Source organism: Aulonocara stuartgranti (assembly GCF_965226115.1).
Source record: "Aulonocara stuartgranti genome assembly, chromosome: 3".
In the NCBI taxonomy this organism is placed as follows: Eukaryota; Metazoa; Chordata; class Actinopteri; order Cichliformes; family Cichlidae; genus Aulonocara; species Aulonocara stuartgranti.
In genome coordinates this window covers 49714066-49739464 of record NC_138941.1, presented here as the reverse complement: position 1 = coordinate 49739464, position 25399 = coordinate 49714066, and the positions used below count along the sequence as shown (strand labels likewise).

The following is a 25399-nucleotide window of genomic DNA, read 5'->3' as shown; positions in this document are numbered from 1 at the left end:
AGAACTTTGCCTACTTGTGTCTTGCTTTTGCTGTGTAGTAAATTGTCCTTAACGTTCCAGCGAATACGTTCATGCTACAAACCCATCAAATATGATATCTTGAAAACTGAGGACTGCTAGCCAACAGACAGACAGACAGCATGCACATTGTTGCTGTCACATTTAATGTCAAATATTAAAAAATATCATGGAGGTTAATTTTTATTTTATTGAATTTTTAGATTTAATGCATTCATTGTGAAATATGAGAAAGAAAAGTTGAACAGTCTGTAAGTTAGTTTGGAACTGCTAATAAATTATCATAAGCAGAAGATTTTAAAGACAAAACAAATCACAAAAACAATTATTTTTACACTTATTGTCAATTAAGATGAGAAAAATATACATCAGAATCAAGTACCAATGAGTGAAAATTACTTGTTATAACAATAATTTTGTTTAATATATTTCCCATGAAACCTTGTCACATAAGTACAATTAAATTTAATGGAATTTAATCAAATGACATTTACTGGATTGTTGTACATTCATTTATACTGAGCATATTTTCCTTAATGATTTTTTATTTGAATTAATAAGCTAGTTTTTATACATTTCAGTTGTATTTCACCCAGATGTACTGCTTCTCATTCATTGAGGGCAAAGAATTGCTTTTTTATGAATAATTGCTTTTATGGTATTGGTATAATATTTGGTAGTAGATGTGGGACACTGTGGTAGTAATATGGTCAGATGCAGGACTAGAAGTGTGAAAGACCAGTACTGGCACTGGGAGGGGCTGCTGCGTTAGCTTTAGAAGTGGAAGACACAGATATTGGACTTCAAGGGATAGCAGTGGTTGTAGGAGAAGATGTACTTGATGTGGGTGAGCAATTGCAGTTAGAGGAGAGGTCTGAGTACAAGTGAGTGGCAGTGGTGTGAAGAGGACATTGTGTTTGAGGAAATGGTTCACTTCCCAGGGTTCTGTGGAGTTCTGTTAAGGTCTGTGTCTGCAGGTATTTAGGGCCATCGGCCACATTCTCGCCCCAGTGTGCACTTGCCAGCCAGCTGTTCTGCCTGTGACTGTAGCAGCAGAATGCTGACCAGAGCACTGAAGGAATATTGATCTTGTTGTTGAGACTATTGTTGCTGGGCAGTGCTCCAGTAACTACAAAGCCTTCTATTTTTTCATTGTTGTTAAGGCAATATTCATTCAAAACACATTTGACACAGTTTTCCATTCTATTCCAGCTTCCCTGGTTGAAATTACCTATTTGTGGAACAATGTTAGTCAGTGTAAAAGTCGACCTTTTTTCAATAAGAGTGGATCCGTATGAGTTTGGGAATAAATGTCCTCTGTCAAACCCTTGGTTGTTTTTGAAATCTTCATTTCCAGCCTGGTAGTTGTAGATGATGTTTTTGTTTGATTTTCTCATAATGCCTTTGTCTCGTATGTTTTCAAGCTGTCAAAATGTAAAAAGGATAAAATAGTGATGAATGTATGGTTACTGATAAATAAATTAACTGTGCAGTTAATATTTTTTCATTTAAAGAAAAGAGGACTTAAACCTCGGATAATTTCTGGCTGATAATGATTGTTTTCATTTACTGAGCAAACTTGGATTGACACAATTTAAGCTAATTTTAGCCAAACTCATTTAATGTAGGATTAAGGACGTCTTTAGGAAAATACATTGAACAATTCTGAATACCACAATGTAATGGAAAATATCTGTAGATTCCTGATTAGCTACAATTATAGCATGTAAGTAGGACTACACTCTCATAATATTTTATTTTAGTCTAAAATTAATTGTTAGTTTTACTGGTAACTATTATGTGTTATTGCTACTGATACCTGTGGTTCGATCATCCATTTATTCTTGGGCCTCTTGCCTCCAGCTCCCCCTCTGTACTTTGCAGCAGAAAAAACTGGAATCTTGTTCTGGGTGTCGTACAGCGTCACAAATGTTCTGGTGTTATTTAATGTCTGGCAAATCAGTTTGTATCTGTTTTGGTCCAGGATGATCCCTCCCTCCAAAATTCCTGGGATGTGTGGTGGAGTTTGCTGAAGAAAAAACTCCTTACAGTCTTCCACTGATGCCACCACTTTAGTTTCAGTGGGAAAGATGGACAGAAGGAGGAGAGCAGCAAGGGGCAGGAGATGCTTCGGTAATGACATCGCCAGACACTTGATCATCTGTTCAGAGGAAAATAACAAAACAATTCTAAAATATTACTCTTAAAGGGAAACAATTATTTTCCTTTAGCTGCTCCATTTAGGGGTTGCCAGTGCAGATCGTCTTTTTTCATCTCACCCTATCCTCCGTTGCAGCAACTCTCTGTTTGCCCTGGCCTCATTAACATTTTATAAGCCTTTCCAGTCATGCTGCCTCCTTCTCCATCCACTCCACCTTGCCTTCATCGTCTTCTTCATCTTGCTTGTAGACTGTTTACCTTCACTAGCTCTGCTCCTTGTATCTTCACTGTTGCACCCATGTCCCTGTCATTCACAGACACGTATTCTGTTTTATTTCTACTGAATTTCATCCCTCATGCATATCCCGCACCACTCTCACATAGTTCCCTGCCACTCCTGACTTCCTCCACAGTTTTTATCATAACTCTCTGTAAGCTGCAGTGTTAATATGGTTACAAAATACATGGTTATTAACTATTAATCGGAATAAATAAATAAACGAAAACAAAAAAAGATAACAAGTTGGGCCCATAGAGAGTTTATAGAGTGCCTCTTGGCAAATCTAATGTATTTGGAACAACAGTCTTTTCAGATCAGATGGTTTTGCTTACTAAAGCTGAAGAACAAGACAGGCTCAAAATAAATTGTCCCTTGCTATAACGCGCTTCACCTTTCTCGGCTTCGCTGTTTTGCAGAGTTTTTGTGTGCAAATTTGCACGCTTTTTTCTTTTTACAACGCATTGTGTTCCGCGTCCTAATTGGCTGTAGACCATTGTTAATCAATCTCCTCCTTGCTGTGTCTCCTGCACAGTACAGAATGCGTTCAGCTTGTCAAATTTACATAAATCTTCGATCTCTAGCAGTGTGACTCTGACGTGCTGTGCTGTATACTTGTAAGTTTTCTCCCAAACAAACACAACAATGTCGACCAAGCGATTTGCACCGTCAAAGGCACCTGCAGTAGCACCCAAAAGGCAGAGGAAGATGCTAACCATCGCACAAAAAGCTGGACTTCTGGACATGCTAAAGGAAGGTAGAAGTTACCGTATTTTTTGGATTATAAGGCACATTAAACGAAATAAAACAGTCCGATATTTGAAACTTCACTCATCTTGTTCTTCTTGCTTCCTCTACTTCCGTACCATGGATTCATTAATGTTGAATTCTCTCACAGCTGCTCTATTTCCATGTTCTGGACCTGAAAACAGGATTTGACCTTTGGTTTTATTCTAAAATACTGGACTTTTTTTCTATTAAAATTTGAATTTTGAGAGTTTTTAAACACCAGAAAAAAGTGTGAAAATGTTCATGCCTGTCTGAGTAAAGTGTATAAAGTGTTTAGTGAGGGGTTTTACAGCCTTAAAATATCTATAATAATTGTAAAATATAAAGCTCACTACTTCGCTGATTTCAGCTATCGTGGGTTTTCTTTAGAACGTAACTCTGGCGTTAAACGAGGGACCACTGTATTGAAATAATTTTTTAAAACTACAGTAAAACTAAAGCTCAAGATGCCAGACTAAAAATATTAACTTGATCCAAAATACTGCAAACAGTAACTTCTTACATGGAAAACCAATAAGTAAAAACAGAAATCAAAGACTCAACAATATGACAAGAAGTCAGATTTGAATAAGAGATCAAGTTTTCAACTTTAAACATCTAGAACATTAACACACAACTGCTCAGTTACATTCACCGAGACTTCTTAACTCAGATACATCATTACTTTGAGATCATGACAGAAAGTGTCCACAGACAGGACTGTATGAGTTACTTTTTCTTTGATAAATATTAGTTTCAGAAAATATAAAATAGTAAATATTAGACATACATACTGTGAAAGTAAACTTGAAGAGGGTTTATGTAGTAATTTCTCTCCATTTTAATTTGCAATCACCCAGATTATAAAGAAATTAAGAAGATTAATAAAATAAACTGAAAGAATTCTCACCACCACTTGTTTGTAAAAACCAGCTGAACTTCTGTTGTTAAAGGGTCACACAGCGGAGGAAACAAGACAGTGAAGACCAGGAGTGCCTTCCTCAAATATAAACTGAGCCGAAGGAGGAAGTTAATTTTTTGTATCAATGAGTCCAGCTGACTGGAAGTGCTAGTAGGTTTCCACAAAACCCCGTCATACATTTTCACATGCATATAGTAAAACTGACCACAGCTTCTGCTGGAGTTCTTTTAAAATAAAACAAAATGTATTTCTTAAAAAGCAACTTTGTTACTGTAATAACACATTTTTATAAAATCAAAATCAAAAGAAATAGGATATGGTTGATTAACTAAACTTGTTATTTTAATGTCAATATATATAAAAGATATTTTTCAAAAATATATCAAAATATCTCAATACAAGAAAAAAGAAAAAGTGGTTCCTGGTGGAGAGCATATAAAACTACGTTAGTATAGTCTGACAATAAAAACACAGAGGTGGAAACCTGAATGTGGCATGAGGAGGTACGGGTGTCTTGACAGAAGACAGCACACATTTAGCAGCGATTTCCTTTCTGTTTTTTGCCTGGTTCCAAACATGAGAGTAGGTCTGTAAGTAACCTGCTTAAACATCCATATGTTTTCATTTCTAAACCGCAGCACTTTTATAGATAATTTTATGTAGAATTTTATAGATTTTCTGCTCATGTTCAAATCTTTCTGCAAATTAAATGGTGACCCAAAATCCAAACAAATGAAAACAGATGTAGAGCATAAAAATACACTTGGAGAGTTGATTAGGAACAAGACAAAGATGAGAACAAACGGTAAAAAGTCAGAAAACTGAATTTCAAAGCAAAGCAGAAAGTAACTTAGGGAAAAATACTCAAAAGAGACCAGATGAAACAGTGACATCAGAGATGTGGGAACAGACAGAGAAATTACAGAGTGAACTAAGCATGTGAGAAACTCAAAACAGAAACTGTGTCAGAATAAAGAACAAGAGGTCAAATACACTGAAACTATTTTTATGCATGTGTTATGTAATGTACATTTAGGTCATATGTCTGCTTATTAAAGCTGATGGACACGACATATGAAAAATACAGTAAAACTATAGCTCGACATGCTAGAATCAGAATAAAAACATGAACCAAAACTGTGTAAATGGGACACAACAGAAATATTTTTTTACAAACCAGTTACATCACAAGGAGTCAAATTTAAAACCAAAACTTTGAGACCATAACAATAACAAAAAAGAGAGATAGAAAGTGTTGAGGACTCAGGGGCCATGACACAAACTGAGACGATTAACTTTAGAGACATAAATACCCTTAGACCATGCCAGTTCCACGCTTAATTGTAGAAATATATAATGCAAAGTGAAAATGAAAACTGTCTTTCTTTGTAATTTCTTTTTGATTTCATTTTGATTTCCAATCACCCAAACAAAGAAAGTACAAAGATGTTTTTGTAAAAAAAAAAAAAAAAAAGTAATTTTTGTATCCATGTGTATCACAGTGGAGGTGCTGAGTAGATTTTATCAGAACTCGACGACAGATTTCCACATGCATCATTTCCCACAGTAAAACTGACCACAGCTCAAGCTGCAGTTCTTTTAAAACAAAACAAGCTCATGAAAAGCAACAACTTTGGAGAAGAGTTATTTTACTGTAAATTAAATAAAAATCTTATCAAAATGTAAAAAAACTAAAATGAAAACACACACGCACACAAATAAACAGAAAAATATTACAAGGACTGGTCCGCAAGGCAGACTTTAAACTAAAGGTTATATTGCAAGCATAAACATTATGCTTTTTTGTAAGTGCTACAGTCTTCTGGATGGACTTTTGTTATACCATTAACACTTTCCAACAGAAGAAATAAAATAAAAAGAAACAAGGAAACATTATGTTTCTCAGTTCAAGCTAAACCTTTTTTGATTTGACCACTTTTACACCAGTCAAAATGTGTGTAGCCATAAATGGATTATGGTAATATTGTCACATTTCGGGGTCATTTTGATCCAGTATCTTGAGTTTCCTGTGATTTTGGTTTCTGTTTGTATTTTTAGCCCCTCTGTCCTGTGCCTACCCTGGTCCCACGTGTCTTTGTTCCCTCTGTTGTCATGTCCGTGTTGTCGTAGTGTCTACTTGTGGGTCTGAGTCTGTAAAATTCAGTGTACTTACAGTTTTACTTTGATAGTCTTCGGTCTGTGTGCGTGATGTTCTGTTTGCTCTCCCCCATCTAGTCTGTGTGATTAGTGTCAGCCGTGTTTCCCAGGTGTCTGCTCTTTGCCCTGTTCCTCTTCTGTATTTAGTGTCTGCGTGTGTCCCTGCTCGTTGTCACGTCGTCCCTCATACTTGCCTGTGTGCTCTGTTTTCATCCACAGTTTCTAGCTGTCCCAGTTTCACTTTTGTTTTGTCTTTTGCCAGCAATAAAGCTGTGGTTTTTGAGTTCTGCCTCTGTGAGTCTGCATATTGGATCCCTTTCCTTCCTGCCTGCACATAGTCATGACAAATATGAATGGTTTATATCCCACATGTGTTTAATTACAATGGCTATAATACTTGTAGAACACTAATTATTGTTAAAATTATGTTTGTTTTCCCTTAGACATAATTAAGGTTTATTTTAAAGATTATACACATTATAAATAATAATAAAAATAATAATAATAATAATATTTCAGCAAGATGATTGCACATGTGCTGTGGGACATAACTTGCAGTGAATAATTAGTATTCTTTAAAATTATTATATTGGGTTAAAAACTTGTTGACATTAAAAGACTTGAGAGACATGTGTCAACAAAATCAAAGACAGTGTATTTAAAACTGATTTTAATTGTTATAGTTGAAATTCAATTTGGTTGTCAAGAAGTTGGAACAAGAGAAAAGTGACAATATGATGAGCCTTCAAACATCATCATGTCATAGTGTTACATACATACATCATACTGTTAAGGCTCACCATGATTTCAGCCTAAACAGTAACGTGGAAGGCAGTCCTTTTCATGTATCAGTCACCAGAGGATTTTGCATAAAAACAAGTGAAAGAAAAGTGCTATTTTATTTTATGTTATTTGACAAACCTGTCAAAAATGTTTTAGTACAACTTTGGTAAGCTACCAAGCCGCACCGCTTGATGGATTGTCAGAACATTATGGCTACCATAGTCAGGAGTCTTGTGGAGTAATACGTACTGTGCTTCAACATAATATTACCGTACTGTCTGTGTATAACAATCCCAAAATGGCACCTCTTAAGAGACATGCTTACGAAGCAGATTTCAAACTCAAGGCTGTCAGTCATGCAGTAGAACATGGGAATAGAGCAGCTGCGAGAGAATTCAGCATTAATGAATCAATGGGACGGAAGTGGAGGAAGCAAGAAGAATGAGTTTTGTTTCGCTTAGTGCGCTTTATAATCCGGTGCGCCTTATGGTCCGAAAATACGGTAGTTCCCAGAACTTAAAGAAAATATGGAAATTCATTGCCTAAAAAACGAAGTAAATCTTACTTAAGATAACTATGTTAGGACAACATTCATTCTGAGTATTTAGCATCTAGTTAGCTCTGCAAAAGAGAAGCGAGCAAAATTGGAGTAACGTTTTTTAACTGACATGCAATTTGAAAAGACGCAACAGACCCAGCAACAAACAAACGTTTTCTAACTTGTGGGTCCCGCACTGTGGAGCCATGGTGGGGCCCACTTATCGCAGCCCACACCTGGAGTGTTAACTCTCAGAAATGGCAGACACAGCTTTTGTATGGGAAAGACAGATCGACGAAGTATGTCTGCACACAAACCCACCAGTAAAACATGAAATCAGATAAATCTGACACCCTCTTTGGTTACTATTACTACGAATCGTTGTTTTGCAAGTATGCACATCAAACTGTTGATACTGTTGAAAATGTATTTGGAATAAAACTAAATGTCTGAAGTTTGTCATAACCTTTATAGAAAACTGAAATCACTTAGTATTTTGCCCTCTGGATTTTCTGTTCAGTCTACCTGCTGTGATCTGAATTATAAGTGTTCTTGTGACTGGAGTGCAGTAATCAGTTGACATGGTATCATAAGTTCACTGACTTACTCATACATGAATAAACGGAGTCCATAAGTTGCCTGACTCAGCTTTTTGCAGCACAGATTCTTCCCTCGAGTTCTGAAGGAAACGGTTTCCAGGGCCTAATCCGTGGATCGACTTCCTTCGAGGCGTGGACGTCTATCAGCAGAGAATGTACCTTCACCTATCAGCAGAGAATGTCCCTTAGTCTGTAACACAGTCAAATATATTCTCAAGTAATATTCAAGCATGCCATTCAGCGTGTTAGTACGAGCTCGGGAGCAGCTTGGGAGAACAAGAAAACAGAGACTGCTTCAGGTTGTCTTCCCAAATTGACTCAACTTTATTCACAAGTACAACAGTTTATATAGAGGGTAAAATTCATGAGACAGCAGATTATCAGTTTAAACCAGTACAGACCAAGATAAGGCAGCGTCTTCCTGCCCTTGGGTGAAGAAGCATCCTTTGTGTAGTGTATCAGTTCAGCTACAATTGTGATTATCTCAGCGACATATTTTCAAGGCACAAAACGAAGAGTTCTTTCATTAGTGAAATCTGAAACAAACCATTTGGCCTTCAACAGGCGTCTAAAAGATTAAGAAACTAATGTAGCTGAGGGAGTGATCTCTGTGGTATTTCAACCTTGTACCAGCCTGTGATTCTCACACATCAATTCTTGGGTCAAAGAGAAAAACACTGAAACAAAGGGGCCTTATTGAATGACAGAGTTTTCCTGCATAATGTCACTATAAAACAATATCCAGTAAATGCTACCATGGTACTAAAATACCTAACAAGTTCTCTGAATTTATTGTTTGTAGTGTCTGTGTGGTTTTGGCACTCCACTGTAATTCATTATAACTTGCAGGTGTTTAAAGATTGTAATTTTGTTGTTTTAACTCGGCTGGTCATCTAGATTTGCTTACGAGCACACCTCCAAAGTAAAATTTTAGCTTAAGCAATTAAAAAGAGACGGCTGGTGTTGTTTGTGTATAAGTTATTTATAGCTGCCTGTTAATGTGGAGCTTGACGAGTCCTCAGGCATCAGTTTTTTCAGTATGTGGGTATAGACCATAAAAAAGTGTGATGGAGTGTGTTCAAGTTCTACGTGTTTTTACGCAAAGCCTACATAAGAGAGTCCAAAGCAATTGAGACGCTTCCAGATATATTTACACACAGGATTAGATTTTGGGGAGGGGGCTGGATTTAAAAATATGCAAGGGACTCACCAGAGAGTGGATGTTCTAGTCCATTCTGATTGAGATTAAATAGATTCCCTTGACCGGTCCCTGTTTCCTGAACCGTTTCCCTGAAGTCTGGCAGGGTGGTGTGGAGAGAGATCGTGAGCCTGAGTGTCTGAAAAGTGGAGTGTGTTTTTCCCTTCCTTCCCTTGCTCCTGCACTTAATATAGCTCAACATGGTGTTTTTGTAAATAAAACTTGTGACTGTTATTCTGAATTTTAGATTTAGCAGTTATACAAAGAACACCAGAAATTTCAGAGTTCTTTAGATTTGTTTATTAGTACGTATGAGTCATTACTCACTTTTGTTAATGATTTGGCACACAACACTTGAGGGTAGAGTTATAAAACAGGCTTCATTCTGGTCTTGACAACCCGTGAGAACTACTCAAAAACAATAAAACAAAACATCAAAATGCACTCTTGTACTTAGTGTCAATCAATCAAAAGTCCTTAAATACAGAAAATAAAACATTTAAAATACACAAACCTCGTGAGCTGACATCCAAGAGGGGCTAAATAGTCCTTTATGGCCTTCTTTCTCACTTATTTCTTCTTTTTGAACGATATTTTCTCCACGAGCTGCAGCATGCAGACACCATGTGTGCCAGCATAAAGTGGCCGGGTGGAGATCCAACCTGCAAACAACTGAACCCTCTATACTTCACCACCAGAGGGTGCAGAAGAGCAAAATCTGGACATACAGCTCAACAAAACATAAAATGCTAAGTCATAAGTGGTGTGTTACTGTATAAAAGAGCTTCACAGCTGACAAGATGTTTCGTGAGACTTTTTTGACAAAGGTTTAGATTTAAAAAAGAAGGAAAAAAAACTTGGCTAGAAAAGCCACGGGCATTAATGAGGTCAAGCTGCCAGTGAAAAATGTCTACTTTTACTCCCTTTTTTTTTAGTTGTGTTCTTTCTTTTAGGTTAAGTAAATTAATTTTTAGTTCTTTTTTCAGAGTAAGTTACACATTATTTATACAGCTGGATCCACAGCATGCATAAAAAATATGAACAGACTGATGACTCTTAAAATGGCATAATTAGAAACGGGTTAAGGAAATATTTTTCACATAGAAAGGTTCTTTTTGGGTTTTGTACAATATTACTGAGGAATTTATAGACAGGTGTGTAAATAAGAGCTTTATGTTCACTGAAGTGATTCAAGTTGTAAAATGTGTTGGTTGCAAATTACATGATAGTTTCTGAAGGCTGTGTGTAATGATTCTCTTCAGTATTATTGCATAAAATCCATGCAATCCATATAATGTACTATGACTGTTTTATCAAAACAACTATAATACTTCTGCTAATCTCAAGGTACAATGCTTGGCTCTTTTACTCCACGAGCAAAGCACCGAGCGCCCAACCGACCCGATGTTTCCATCAACATGACAACGTGCTTGTTATGGTCCTGGCCATAATCTGTTTTGCTGGCTGTTTCTTTGTCTGTGTCTTTAAGTCTTTGTAGGTCCCTGAGTGGATGAGCTGACGGCTGCTGATTGGTCCCCTGGTCATGTGGTCTCATTCAAAATCCCTCACCAGCAGTTGTCCCGGGCAGCCACTGACAGCAGCAGCAGACCTGACCCTGGCCTCCAAAACCTGTGACATTTTTGCCTGTGACTTTTGCAACTTTCTGAGTTCTGTATATAGTGTGTACATTAGTTTTCATTGTAAATAGCACTGGAACAGAAGGGATGAGCTGCCTTATTGTTTTCCCTTGCACTGTTTTCTCCTGTTTATCTCAGTTAGGGAGTTAGGTGTAGCGCTTGTCTTTTGTTTGGTTTTTGATTTCACATAGGGTTTTAGATAGCACCTCCTCCTGACTTAGCTTGTTTTGTTTGTTATTTTGGCCTTTGTTCACCTCGGAGCTTCATTTTGCAGTGTAGAAAAATAAACCACCGTTCATTAAGAAATTGGTTTTCCCTCTGTGTATGGTTTTGAGGACCAGGGCGGGGCAATCTTTTCAAACTTATGTTGCGTTCCTGTACCCCTAGACTGGGGTGTAACAGTGCTCAACACATAAAGTGCTTCAATTGTGCATTCATCCACTGTCTTCTGCTCATCCAATTCAGGATATCAGAGCTATCACAGGACGAGAGGCGGGGTTCGCCGTGCACAGCTCACAAATCTGTCACGGGGTTAACATATGAAGACAGACAACCATTCACGCTCACGTTTACACCTCTTATTAGGTGTTTTAGTAAACTAATATTAAGAAAATATACTCACTAATGCTGAATATCACAGTGTAAAGAAAAACATATGCTGAGCCCTTGTAACGTTAGCAGGATCACTGAATTAGTAAAAATGATAGCAGCAGCACTAGAGTTTTGGAGTAGGGATGGGTACCAGTATCCGGTGCCACCGGATACGATAGTAGGCGGGCACAGGTACGTACGTTCTTTTAGAGCAGAGCTACAGATTAAAAATGCCCAAGGCGAAGCGGTCAAAGTCTGGCTGTACTTCACAGCAAAAGATGCAAACTCAGCAGCCTGCAACAAGTGCTTTAAGGTGATACTGTGCAAAGGAGGTAACTCCTCGAATCTGATGAAACACCTGGCGACGTATAGCGTTTTTTTAAAAGCTGAGAAATGCATCTTATTTGGTAGCTTGCTGCGAGACCTCACACCGAGCACATCTACTGCGGGTGTGGTGCCTGTTATTGGACCCGGAGTTAGCAACATCCCCCAAGAACCCGAAGAGGAGAGTCCTGGCCCCTAGCCCTGCCAGTGTAGCAGAAATGATGACGGATGATGATGGAAGCAGCAGACGTTCTTCTCTGCGTGAGTAGCTTAATGTTGTTCGTGTGTAATTTACGTTCAGTAGGCTAACCACTTATTACATTAATGCATGTAAGGTGAACTAGCAAACACCGTCGTAGTTACATGCGGCTGTCTTCTTGTTTGATGGCAGATACTCACTTCACCCTGGCCAAAAAGGCTAAAATGACCAAAGAAAAAGTTGTTTTTACAAAAAACAGCTAAACGTGAGAGGTTTTTGGACAGTTTGTGTTCTCCATTTGTTTGCAAGAAAATTGCAATCAGAAATAAGTTGGATTTAACCCTATAAAGCCGGTCGGAGCTGGCACGCTCTGTTTTGCGTAACTATATTTAAAGAACCGGAACCGCGTAAGCCAGTGCAATAATTTTTTTTGCATATGAAACCGGAGGAGTTGTACTTACATCTTATGCCATCAGCTTGTCCTACGTCACGGTTTCCTTTCCAAAAGTTGTATAAAAAGAGCTTGCAGGAGCAAAAACATAATATTCCAGAAACACGATCCGATCAGCTGTTTGTAACACTTCCCACATTGAAACTGGGGTCAGCGCTAACGATTGCATGTCCACCATTTCCTGCCCGAAACCGGAAGTGATGTCATTTTTGCGGAAAATGTAGTTTTTTACCTAAAGGCATTAAAAGCCTATACTGGTATTGGGGTGCCTACTGGGGTCAGCGGGGCAGCTGGCCCCAGGGAGTAGGGGTATGCCACCAGGGTGCAGAAGAGGCTACCCCCCCCCCCCCCCCCCCCGTCCCCCTCTGGCTGCCTCTGCCTCAATTTTATCCCACAACTTAGACATTCACATTACTCACACTCTCATTACACATACATATAGGATCTTGGGGGTGGGCACGATACACGGAGTCCAAGTTACCATCAGTGTGTACACCTCACCCCTGGCATCATTGCCCACCTCTCAATTTTAAATACACGTAGACATTGAGGGCTATCAGGAGGGACTATGCGCTTACCTGCTGCTCTCTGGCAGGTAGCTCCATGCCCTCCTGGGTTTTAAATGCACCTTAGAACACACATGCATCAACACTACAATGAGCGGGTGGAGGGAGGTTTTGGAGTCTTCTCTCACCTCCATTCTCTGCGGCCTGCTGGAGCGGGGGGGCTAGGAGGAGGAGTTGGCCGTTCGACTGTGGGGGCCTCCCTGCTGCTGCGGAGTCGGGGCGGTCTGGCTCTCCCCACCGCAGGGAAAAGGGTAACACCACCTGGGTCTGGGTGCACTTCCCCCCTCCAGGGGCAAGGGTACCTAGACCCGGTTCGTAGAGTACGCTTGGGGAGTGTGATCGTGTGTACAGCGTCTCTTTATGTCTGTCTCCACGTTGGTTGAGTGTGGAGTAAGTGCATATGAGACCATGAGGGTGGGAATGGATGTTTGTATCTGTGTGTGCCTGTATGTCTGTGTCTATATGTCAGGTTGGGTATCAGACACCACCTCTCTGGGGACATCTCAGGCCCTCCAAGGTTTGGAGGCCTATCTCCCCCCACCACCACTTCCCCTGCCAGTGGCGGACTCCCTCAGACATCAGTGCGTTGGTGGTTCTTTGTGTCTGGGGATGGGCGTCCAGGTACACACCGGCTCACTCCTTGGTGGCCGCTTATCGGGGCCTGGAGCCTGGGGCTCGCTCGGGCCACTTCGGGGGTGAGGTGCCCTCGGCCTCTCGGCCTGGGGCTCGGTCACTCTGGCACAGCTGGCTGCCGGCGGAGCTCACTGGCGCATCACTGCAACTCCCCCTGGCTTCTGCTCCGCAGCTGCTGAGTGACCCCTCATCTGGGACTCTCCTCAGCTCTTACTGGGACAGTGGCGCGGCTGCCCCTCTGTTGGTCTTCCTTGGTCTCTTGTGTTCTGAGGGTCTCTGGAGTTTTGATCTCCTCCATACCTGCTTCATGCCCTGGAGGACGGGGCTGTGGTCCCCCCACACCCTCTAGCAGATCATTACATGAAGGAACCTTTTAAAGAAACAAGCGCGTCCATGCTCACAGGTGTACACACGGGTGATCACACCCACAAACTACACCCCTTTTGGCTCCTACCTCAAAGCACACTGTGTTCTGTTGATCTTATGTGCTGCACAATAATGTTTAAATGTAAATGCTTTACTAGTCCCTAAGGACCCCAAAGCGCTTCACACTACATTCAGTCATTCACCCATTCACACACACACATTCACACATGTTTAACATTTAGTATTTACTGTCATATTCCCATATATCATTGTGATGTTGTTTATTCTATTACTCTTGTTCTCTTCTGCTTGTTTTCTTTTTTCTTTCTCAACAGGTGATCCAGGTGATCGATATATGCATTTTTTTTCTTCTTTTTTTTCTGCTCATTCTGTTGGTTTTTGTTTTTTGCCCTTCTCCCCCGTCCCTCTTCTCAGTTGTTTCTCTTTCCCTCTTTCTTTCTCCCCTTCTTTCCCCAGTCAAGTCTGTCCCGTATTCAGCAAGTGAATATAAAATAAACAATAAAAGGTGAATCAAATGGACCATAAGTCATGTTTGAATTTATGCTTTTCTGAATAGTTTCTGGGATGCTTAGAACTCGAATTGCACTGCTGGAAATTGTTTATTTTGATGCACATGCTGTTTTGTGCCTCAAAAAACAGCATGTTTATGGGGGGTTAGAAATGACTGAAAGATTAATAGGCTCTGTTTTGAGTTTTGTTCAAAAAAGAATGACTTCATATAGGGAAAAATATATATCACATGTACAGGACACCTTAAACTAGTTTTTTAATTAAGCAGCAAGGCAGAACAAAGTCAGGGCTGCATCAAGACACGAGGACTAAACCCCAATTCAACCAGACCCAGAACTGATCCGGAATTAAAACAGGACTACAACAGTTCAAAATCAGGACTACTGAGGACTTAACCAAGACAGAACCAGAATCAGAACTAGATGATAGTAGCACTAAAAATCATCAAAGACCTGCACTACACTTATTTTTTAATTCTACCAAAGTACACTATTTAGACTGAGAAAAGTTTATATACTTATTTAGCCTTGTTGTGCAAACAAGCCTGCATAACTTAATAAATATGGAATTTGAAAAATAGCAAACCTAAAAAGAAACACTAGGTACGAGATACATGAGTACCTATGATACGGTGATACTTTTGGTAAACAACCATTTGACTAACATGTGTGTCTCACCTGCTCTTGTTCCATCTCTATTCCTCCCTCTCCCTCTTTGTGCTGACAATCAAGCCAAACACCAACATCATCAAATATACAGTTGAAACCAGATATTTACATACTCTTCAGATAAAATTTTTTAATTTAATTTAAACTTTTAATTGTAACAAATCAGACTAAATGTTTATTTTTTTAGATTGATAAGTATAAAAACATATTTGTTAACTTTAAGAGCAAAGAGAGAAACTATCTGTATTTCTTAATTGTTTTTTTGTTTTTTGTTTTTTTGTTTTTTTGCCTGTCCCGTTTGGCTCTTTTGCCATCAGAATTATTGTCTAAAGGCGAGGAAAGATGCCCAACGGATTTACTTTACCAAATTGACCATCACAGCCTTGCCGTAATGGTCTATTTGATTCACCTTTTATTGTTTATTTTATTTTATTTTATTTTATTTTCACTTGCTAGATACAGGACAGACTTGAATGAGGAAAAGAAAAGGGAGAAAGGAAGAGGGGGAAAAAACAGCGGAGAAGAGGGATGGGGACAAAGGGCAAAAAAACAAAAAACAAAAACCAACTAAATAAGCAGACCTAAAAAAAAGAATACATATATCAATCATCTGGATCACCTGTTGAGAAAGAAAACAAGCAGAAGAAAACGAGAGCAATACAATAAAAAACATCATGATGATATATGGAAATATAACAGTAAATACTAAATATTAAACAACAACAACAACAACAATCTTTATTTATAGAGCACATTTAAAAGCCTTGGGCATACCAAAGTGCTTTACATAAAACAATAAAAGGTTCAAACATTGATAACGGATAAAAAAAAATAAAAAATAACGAGTTATGTTCATAGATAAAAGCTACCAATAAGAATGACTACAGCACATGGGTAATAGCAAGATAAAAGCTGTACCACCATAATAAAAGACACCAATAGAAAGATAGGAGGGAATTAATACAAGAGGTCAATAGGTCACAGCAACCAAACAAACAAACAAACAAACCAGCAATTAAAAGGTGGAGAAGGCAAGTTTAAAAAGATATGTTTTAAGCTGTGATTTAAAAGAATGAATAGAATCAGATGCCCGGATGCATTATTGTGCAGCACGTAAGATCGACAGCGAACAGTGTGCTTTGAGGTAGGAGCCAAAAAGGGTGTAGTTTGTGTCTGTGAGCACCCGTGTGTACACCTGTGAGCATGGACGCGCTTGTTTTTTTAAAAGGTTCCTTCATGTAATGATCTGCTAGAGGGTGTGGGGGGGCCACAGCCGCATCCTCCAGGGCATGAAGCAGGTATGGAGGAGATCCAGGCTCCAGACACCCAGAGACCCTCAGAACACAAGAGACCAAGGAAGACCAACAGAGGGGCAGCCGCGCCACTGTCCCAGAAGGAGCTGAGGAGAGTCCCAGATGAGGGGTCACTCAGCAGCCGCGGAGCAGAAGCCAGGGGGGTTGCAGTGACGCGCCCGTGAGCTCCGCCAGCCGCCAGCTGTGCCTGAGTGACCGAGCCCCAGGCCGAGAGGCCGAGGGCACCCCACCCCCGAAGTGGCCCAAGCGAGCCCCAGGCTCCAGGCCCCGATAAGCGGCCGCCAAGGAGTGAGCCGGTGTGTACCTGGGCGCCCACCCCCGGACACAAAGAACCACCAACGCACCCTTGGAGGGCCTGAGATGTCCCCAGAGAGGTGGCGTCTGATACCCGACCTGACATATAGACACAGACATACAGGCACACACAGATACAAACATCCATTCCCACCCTCATGCTCTCATATGCACTTACTCCACACTCAACCAACATGGAGACAGACATAAAGAGACGCTGTACACACAATCACACTCCCCAAGCGTACTCTAAGAACCGGGTCTAGGTACCCTTGCCCCTGGAGGGGGGAAGTGCACCCAGACCCAGGTGGTGTTACCCTTTTTTCCCTGTGGTGGGGAGAAGCAGACCGCCCCGACTCCGCAGCAGCAGGGAGGCCCCACACTCCAGACCCCAGTCGGATAGCCAACTCCTCCTCCTAGCCCCCTGCTCCAGCAGGTCGCAGAGAACGGGGGTGTGAGAAGACTCCAAAACCTCCCTCCACCCGCTCATATGTATTTCTTAATTGTAAATGGCACCAAATGTATATGTATGTAAATGTATTCAAAATTGAGCCACACTTATGGAGCTCCACAATTCTTTTCCTGGTGTTTTGGTTGACATCTCTTGATTTTCCCATGTCACAGAAACAGGCTCTGTGTTTTGCCTTATATGCATCCACAGCTGTGCCACCAATTTACTCACATGGACTCTACTAACCAATCAGAAGCTTCTTCAGCTCAGAATGGAATCGTCTGCAGTTTTCTTATTAATTAACAATAAACTTAGTGTACATGTACTCCTAAATTTGATGAAAGTGATTAAAAAATAGACAGCTCTGTCTCTCTTTATTCTGACATTTAACTAATTCAAAAGATATTTCAATATTTATTTATCCAAAACAAAACAAGTTTACTCTAAATTGATGTTTTACAGTAAAAAATGTTCTTGTGTTTTCCATAAAGTGTATGTAAATATCTGGTTTCAACTGTGAATATACTGCTGTGTATTGAAGTTCCTCTTGTTTTGCATAGAAATGTACTGAACAACATACAAAGCATAATATATAAAATACTACCAGAGTTTTTTCTTTGAAAGAAGCCCCTTATGTCATTCTTGTATATCAGTGCATTACTGAAACCGATTTATTTAGCCGTGGAGGGAAACAACTGAAAATATGAAATAAACACACATGTAAGCTAAGACTGAAACAGCATTTTTGTTGTTCGGCTTTTCATTTCACCATTTGTTGATTCCCTTGAAGAGCAAGTAACATAATATGGGTCAAGTGATCAGTTTGATATCAATCTTTCGTGATACACCGTCATATTTACATTATTTGCACAGTACGAATGATCTACTTTGGTACCTGCTCAAACTTCAGTTCTCCTCTGTCTGCCTGGCTGCATTTCTCCAACAGTGCAGTGGCAGGCAGCAACATTAGGGGGGATTTACACACAGTCGTGCACTATGTGCTTCAAATATTGTGTGTAGTTTTTGTTTTATACAGTTGTCAGCCAGGCATCTAACTATGAAACAAATTACACTCCAAAAGACCCCAGGCTTCTGAAAAAACAACCCGGGCTTAAGCCCAGTAAGCCTCTTGAACTGTGAGTCATATAAAGCTACCATAAAATGTAGAGGTGGAATCCCACCTATATGAAGCTGTATTCTTATGAATTGTTAATCTCCAATTTGTATCTTGCATCTGCATCAGTTAAGAAATTCAGCAAAACGACGACTACAGTATGTTTCAGTGAAGCTTTCAGGCATTCAGAATCACTTCAAAATAATCATTCGTAATTTTTCTTGCTTAATTATCACTACTGCTCAGATTTTCCAGAGATTACAGTAGGACTGTAAGTACCTTGCTTAAAGGTACGTACCATTCTCATCAGTGATAGTCACTGACGTTTGATTTAGAAAATCCTGAATTTATAATGTTTATTAGTAACATTTCTGCTCACGTTCAAAACATTGCACAAAAGGCAAAAACAGACCCAAAATCCAAACTGATACAAAAAGCGTGCAGAACCAGAGCACAATGGGGAGGATTGATTGGACACAAGACACAGGTGAACATAATAAAGATGTTGTGGATTAATAAATATTGGAATCTGAACTGATTTTCTGAGATTTATTGAAAGAACTTTGCACATGCTAATGAAGTATAGATACATTTTTTTTTTTACATTTTTGCATAAATGTTCCTTGTATAAGACAGGTATAACTACATATGTGTAGGAGACAGAGCTTTGATGAATTGAGTAAAATACAAATTTTTCATCACATTGTCATCATTTGCAACCTTTTGATTATTTTTAATCACTCTTATGAGATAAAATGTGTATGTAGTAGAGATAATAGGAATAATGATGAACAATAATAGTAATATAATAGTAAAATAATAATAGAAAATTAATAGCATGACTGTTCCCAGGCTCGTTTACTTTTACTCTATACTAAAAAGATAGTTACAAAAAGAAGAGTATAAAGTTATGAGTATAAAAATATGCGAGTAACATACAAAACTATTACGATTCCTTTAAACTATCAAATACTTTAGACTAGAGCCCTAGCCTATTTAAGAGCCTGGAATGGATTCCTCCTTGGCGCGTGACGCTCCTCTTCTTTCTTCGCCTCACTCAGGTTTGACTACTGAGGAGGACCGTGGCACAGGGGGAGAGAGGATTATTCTGCCTCTATGTTCCCCCCTGCGTCGATGGGGTGGAGGCTAGCTCCAGCAAGCTCTCGTCCGCGACTGCACACTGAGACCAATGGAACCAGGTCTCCCCTTTCCCCTTCAGACGGACAGCACTGGTGGTTCGGGCAGTTACTTCGAAGGGTCCGGTCCACCTCGGGTCTCTCCACTTTCGCTTAATGACCTTCAGCCACACCGCCTTGGCATCGGGGATGGACCTGTCCTCCGCTTTCACCCCTTCTCCAACCTGTTGTGTGAAACTAGAGGAACCCACCCGAGGGATTAATAAAGTTCTATCTTATCTTAAGAGCTTTTAATTCTTTCCAACATTCAATATGTTTTCTGTTACTTTTTACACTTTCTTCCGCCGGAACTGTTGTCCAAGGACCTGGAAACTGTCGTCCTGTCAACAGCTCATATGGTGTGAAACCTGTGGATTGATTAACACAACATCTTATTATCATCAATGCAATTGGCAGGGCTGCTACCCAATTTAGCCCCGTGTGAGCAGAAATTTTAGCAATTTTATTCTTCAGGTTTAGATTCATTCTTTCTACCTTTCCCTGCGACTGGGGGTGATATACCGTGCCAAATCTATGTTGCAACCCCAGCTTCTGTTCTACCTCTGCCAAATCTTTGTTTTTGAAATGAGTCCCATTGTCGGACCTAATCCGCTTAGGGAAACCATGCCGGGGGATGTAATGATTGATTAAACACTTAATCACACTTTTTGCATCCTCCCTCTTGGTAGGCCATGCCTCAGGCCAGCCCGTCAAACCATCTACGCTTACCAGTAGATATCGAACTCCTCCTGGGCCTGGATCAATCATGTCAGTGAAGTCAATGACAATCTCTTCACCTGGTCTTTCTGGAATGGGGAACTTACCTGCCTCTGGTTTAATCACTGGCTTCGGATTGTGCCTCCCACAGATCAGACACGTCCTAGCCTTCTCCTTGATCATATCCTTCAAAAAGGGATGCCACCAATGGCACAGATGTCTCCCCATCTGGGCGACACCTACATGTCCAAGGCCGTGCGCTTCGGCAATCTTCTGTTTTGCCAAGTTGGCTGTCAACACTGGTCGACCATCAGGTCCTCGCCAGAGACCTCCTTCTTCCCAGGCTCCTCGACTCTTCCAGATCCCCTTCTCTTCTGGGGCGGCCTCCCCTTGGGCCTTCCTGGCTTCCTCTAGCATGTTAACTCCTAATTCTTCTTCCACCGTTATTTGTACCATCTGTCGTGATGCTTTATAACCCGCTGCCTCTTTTGCAGCTCGATCGGCTTCCTGATTTCCTCTGGCCATCAGGCCGGTCCCTGAGGAGTGGCCTTTGCATTTTATGATGCTCACCTCCTCTGGATCTCCCAAGGCCTGCTCAAGTTCCTCCATTTCCTTTTTGTGGCAGATTGGTGCGTTATCTGCTGTCCTGAATCCTGCTCTTCTCCATTGGGCCAGCTCCACATGAGCCGCTCCAAAGGCATAAGCTGAGTCCGTGTAAATGTTGATCCTTTTTCCTTTTGCAAGTCTCAAAGCTCGACTTAGAGCAATTACTTCTGCTCTTTGGGCTGACTGCTGCCCTTCAAGTCTTCCAGCCTCCTTCACTTCAAATGCAGCCCCTTTTCTGCAAACTACCGCGTAGCCTGCTTTTAATCCTTCGTCATCCCTGTAGCAGCATCCATCAGTGAACCAATCTTCAGCTCCTGTCAGAGGTTCTGCTTTCAAGTCTTCTCTTATCTTCTCGTCCACTTCAGCTCTCTTTGCGCAGTCATGATGTTCTCCTCCTGACTCCATTAAATCTGCCATGTTAATTCCTTCATGTGTGAAGGTCAAGTTAGGAGCGTCTAAAACTTTACACACTCTCTGTTGTGTAAGAGGTGTCATGGTGAAGGCTTGTGAGTTAACATATGCCACCACACTGTGGGTGGTCAGCACCTTCAACGGATGGTCCCTCACTATATGTGCTGTCTTTTGTATAATTTTTGACACCCCAATGGCATGCTGAGTGCATCTCGGGTGCCTTGTCTCTAATGGATTCAGCCTGATGCTGACGTACATAAGTACATCTCTTCCTCCCCCTTTTTTCTGAAACAACACCCCATTAGCTATCCCGTGTGTTTCAGAAACATCAAGATAGAAGGGTTGTTCATAATTAGGGATAGCAAGATCAGCCGATCTGGATAAGTCCTGTTTTAATGCAATAAACGCCGACTCAGTGGCCGATGTCCATGGCAGTTCAGCCTTAAGATTTCTGACACCTGCCGTTTTTACCAAATCCCTCAACAGGGCTGTTTTGCCTGCATAATTTGGAATGAAGTGCCGGCTGTATCCTGTTAACCCCAAGAATGAGAGCAGCTCCTTAACCGTACGCGGTCTTGGATGTGTCAAAATCTGATCACGATGAGTGTTTAGCAGACCCACTGATTTGTGAGCAATGACACGGCCCAGAAATGTTACTTCTGGTCGGACCAACTGCAACTTTTCTTTACTGACCTTGAAACCGCACTCAGCGAGTCTCTTCAGTATGGTAAGTGAAGCTGCCGTGCATGCCGAAGCAGACGGAGCTGCAATGAGCAAATCATCAACATATTGCACTAGTGAACACCCCTCTGGGAGATGGCATGGCGATAAAGCTTCTTTCAACACTTGGTTGAAAATGCCAGGGGAAAGTGCAAACCCTTGTGGCAACCTTGTGTATCTGTACTGTTGTCCCCCATATGTGAATGAAAAAATGTCCCTCAGAGACTCATGCAATGGGAGACAGAAAAATGCATTCGCTAGATCAATACATGTAAACCACTTCTGGTCTGGTGTTAATGCCGTCAATGCTGTGTATGGATTTGGGACTGGCACCGTGTCAGTACGTAAAATGGCATTGATAGCTCTTAAGTCATGTGCCATTCTGTACTTTCCTGTCCCATGCTTCTCTACTGGCAAAATAGGAGTATTCCAGTAGATGTTTTGAGAACACACATTCCAAGTCTGGCCTTCAAGGTCAGACTGGAACAGGTCCCTGTAAATTTCATCATCATTTCTATCATAATAGAGGGTGACATGGAACGGATCCCTGGGGAGAGAGAAGACTGCCAAGGCCATAATCCAAGGTTTCCACAACTGATATTGTCTTAGTATGCCTTCTTCCACCATACGACCCCAATAGATGTCAGCGGTCATTTGTTCACAGTCTTTCAGCAAGTACTGGTTCTTTGAAAATGTCCCCAGGCACGGAAACTCTTTTCCTCCTGGAAGTGTAACTGTTAGTCCATCAGCTGAACACATGATGGTGGCCCCCAGTTTATTGAGCAGATCCCTGCCCATCAAGTTCACAGGCACATGGGGAGACACCACATAGCTGTGCTTCAATGTCTGTTTTCCCAGCACCGTCAGGGCTGGATTGGTTGTCGGCAGCGTCATTGGTACCCCAGAGAACCCCACAACACTGACCACATGATTGGAAAGTGTGGCACTGTTTGGTTTTTGTTTCAGTGTTGAATAGGTAGCCCCAGTGTCCACAAGGAAGGTCATTTCATCTCCTTCCACACTCATTGACAACATAGGATCTGCCACTCCCATGTTGTCTGGTCTCTGTGGGTCCCGTCAGTACAGCTCCTCCTCTCCGCCCCAGTAGCCCAGGGGATACTGAGCCCCTGGCGCCATGCCTGGGTTTGGAGCTTGATGTCCCCTTGTCTGGACCACTCTGCCTCGAAAAGTTCCCTGTGCCTGGGGTGATGATGGATAACCTGTTTCTGGTGGCCATGGCGTAGGACAATTGCGAACCCAATGTCCTCGTCCTCCACACCTTCGGCATACATTCGGGTCCAGCATAGGTCCCCCCAGACCACGGCCCCTTGGTCCACCTCCCCTTTGGGATCCACCACGTCCCCTCAACGACCTAGTAGTCCCCCAATTCCCCGCGGGTCTTCCTTGCCTTGGGAATTCATTGGCGGGCCATCGGTCATCAGGGTACAGAACCGGATTCAAATCTGGCCAATCAGGCCCCGGATCGCCCCGTGGCTGCGCCACCAGCATCTTCTTAGGTCCATCTTTGTTTTCCTTTTTCTTTTCGTTTAGTTTTTCTCTCGCCTCTGCCAATTTCAATTTCACTAACTGCCCTTGCGCCTCCTCCAGCTCCTGTTTCTTCTTGTTCACCTCGTCTTTCTCCAGCTCAAGTCGATGTATAATGTGCCTCTCCCATTTTGCTGAATCCGCCACCGCAAAATCAGGATTCTTTTGTAAATCTGTTCTTACTCGTTCTGGGAGACCTGCTAATACTGCAGATCGGAACCACGCCCTTGGTTCACCATTCTGCCCAGGATGTTCACCAGTTTGAAGAATCCACTGTTCTTTTGCATGCTCCATAAACTCTCTAGGAGAATGTTCTGGGGTCCAAACAATCCTAGGTGTAGTGCCAATGTTATGAGTCGGATACTTCTCACGCACTGCGTCAGAGAGAGCATTTCGCACCCTTGCATAGGGGACGTCGTTTGGTTGGCATACAGTTCTTGCTATCTCTTCTACATCTGCGAGGCCTCCTCCTCTGAAGGTCCTCCCACCGATAGCTCGGAAATCCCCCAGGGCCAATTCCTCTCCTTCTGTAAGACTTCCTAGTCTCCTCAACCAAGCGGCTCCTCCCTCCGTGATTGGGGGCAGCTGCTTCACCAGAGCCTCAAGATCTCTGATATTGTAGGGGTGGTAGACTGGTTCACCCCTTACACCCGTCAATAAAGGCATTGTGAGGGGTAATTCCTCCTCTGCGTCACACTGCCCTTCTCCAGTTGGCAATGCAACAGTCTTCCTCTGGTTCTTCTCAAAGATGGACGGTCTTTTATCTCTTGGTTCCTCCAGAACCCTCCCAGAGCGAAGGGTCGTCATTCCTGTGGGAGCCTGAAAATTTGGGGCAAATCCTCCCCTTTGCAGGTTTGACACTTCTCTAGATTTTCGTGTGTTGCTTTTTACTGAGGCCGCCAAGTCCTTTTCCAATGCATAAAGTGTTTGTGCTACGCTACGTGGTGTTGCTACGCCTTCCTCCTCCAATTTTCTCAAGAGGCGTTCCAGCTGTATCACGGCCTCCCGATTGTCAGATTCTTTCCCAAAAACGTGGCCTTGCCACTGTTCTTTCTCAGAATTATCAACCGTTGACCTCTGATTGGTTTTATGGGTCGCCTTTGATGGCGCCCTCTGATACTGCATTGAAGGTGAGTCTTCCTCTGAAGTCCAGACCTCCTGGGATGGATTTTCCTGGCTGGGCTGTTGCGATGTCACCTGACCGGCACTTGTAGACGCCACAGGTTGAGCTTCTTCTGTAGCTCTATCTGGGCTAAAAAGAGAGGGAGGAATCAAGATCAACCCCCGTGTAGTGATTCCTTGTGATGTCCCAGCAACTGGGTGAGGCTGACTTACCTCTGATGCAGCTGCCGCTGATTGAGACTGCATCGCTTTCTGTGCAGGTACCCCTGATTGAGACTGCACTGCTCCTGTGTCTGCCTCCACTGTGGCTGGAGCAGATGTCGATGGTGTAGGATTCTCCTGCAAATTGACAATTCCACCTGTCACGTTTCCTGTTTTTCCTTCCGGCCCCCACATAGTGCCACCCTCCAAAGTCACCACTGGACAAATATAAGGAGGGGGTGGGGCACTCAGGAAGTCCTTCAGGCTGGGATATAGCTTTCCCTCAGCCTCAGCTTCCTTTTTTAAGGCTGGCTTGATGTCGTTCACTTCCTCTTGCATCCAGT

At 41.8% G+C, this 25399-nt stretch overlaps 1 protein-coding gene across 1 annotated transcript; it reads right to left on the bottom strand.

Moving 5' to 3' along the window:
- Nucleotides 1-607: 607 nt before the first annotated feature.
- On the bottom strand, nucleotides 608-6580 carry LOC309703361 (endonuclease domain-containing 1 protein-like). Its single transcript, XM_082528134.1, has 3 exons — nucleotides 6319-6580; nucleotides 1838-2179; nucleotides 608-1442 (listed from the first exon to the last, which is right to left on the bottom strand). Exons 2-3 carry the CDS (start codon nucleotides 2177-2179, stop codon nucleotides 822-824), a joined length of 963 nt encoding a protein of 320 aa, XP_082384260.1. The 5' UTR covers nucleotides 6319-6580; the 3' UTR covers nucleotides 608-821.
- Nucleotides 6581-25399: the final 18819 nt, after the last annotated feature.

What these genes read in the sequence shown, in the direction of transcription:
- LOC309703361 (XM_082528134.1), bottom strand. Translation starts at nt 2,179, where the DNA reads ATGATCAAGTGTCTGGCGATGTCATTACCGAAGCATCTCCTGCCCCTT. An exon ending in AATGGATGATCGAACCACAG is followed by an intron (nt 1,443 to 1,837) that starts GTATCAGTAGCA and finishes ACATTTTGACAG; the next exon opens with CTTGAAAACATACGAGACAA.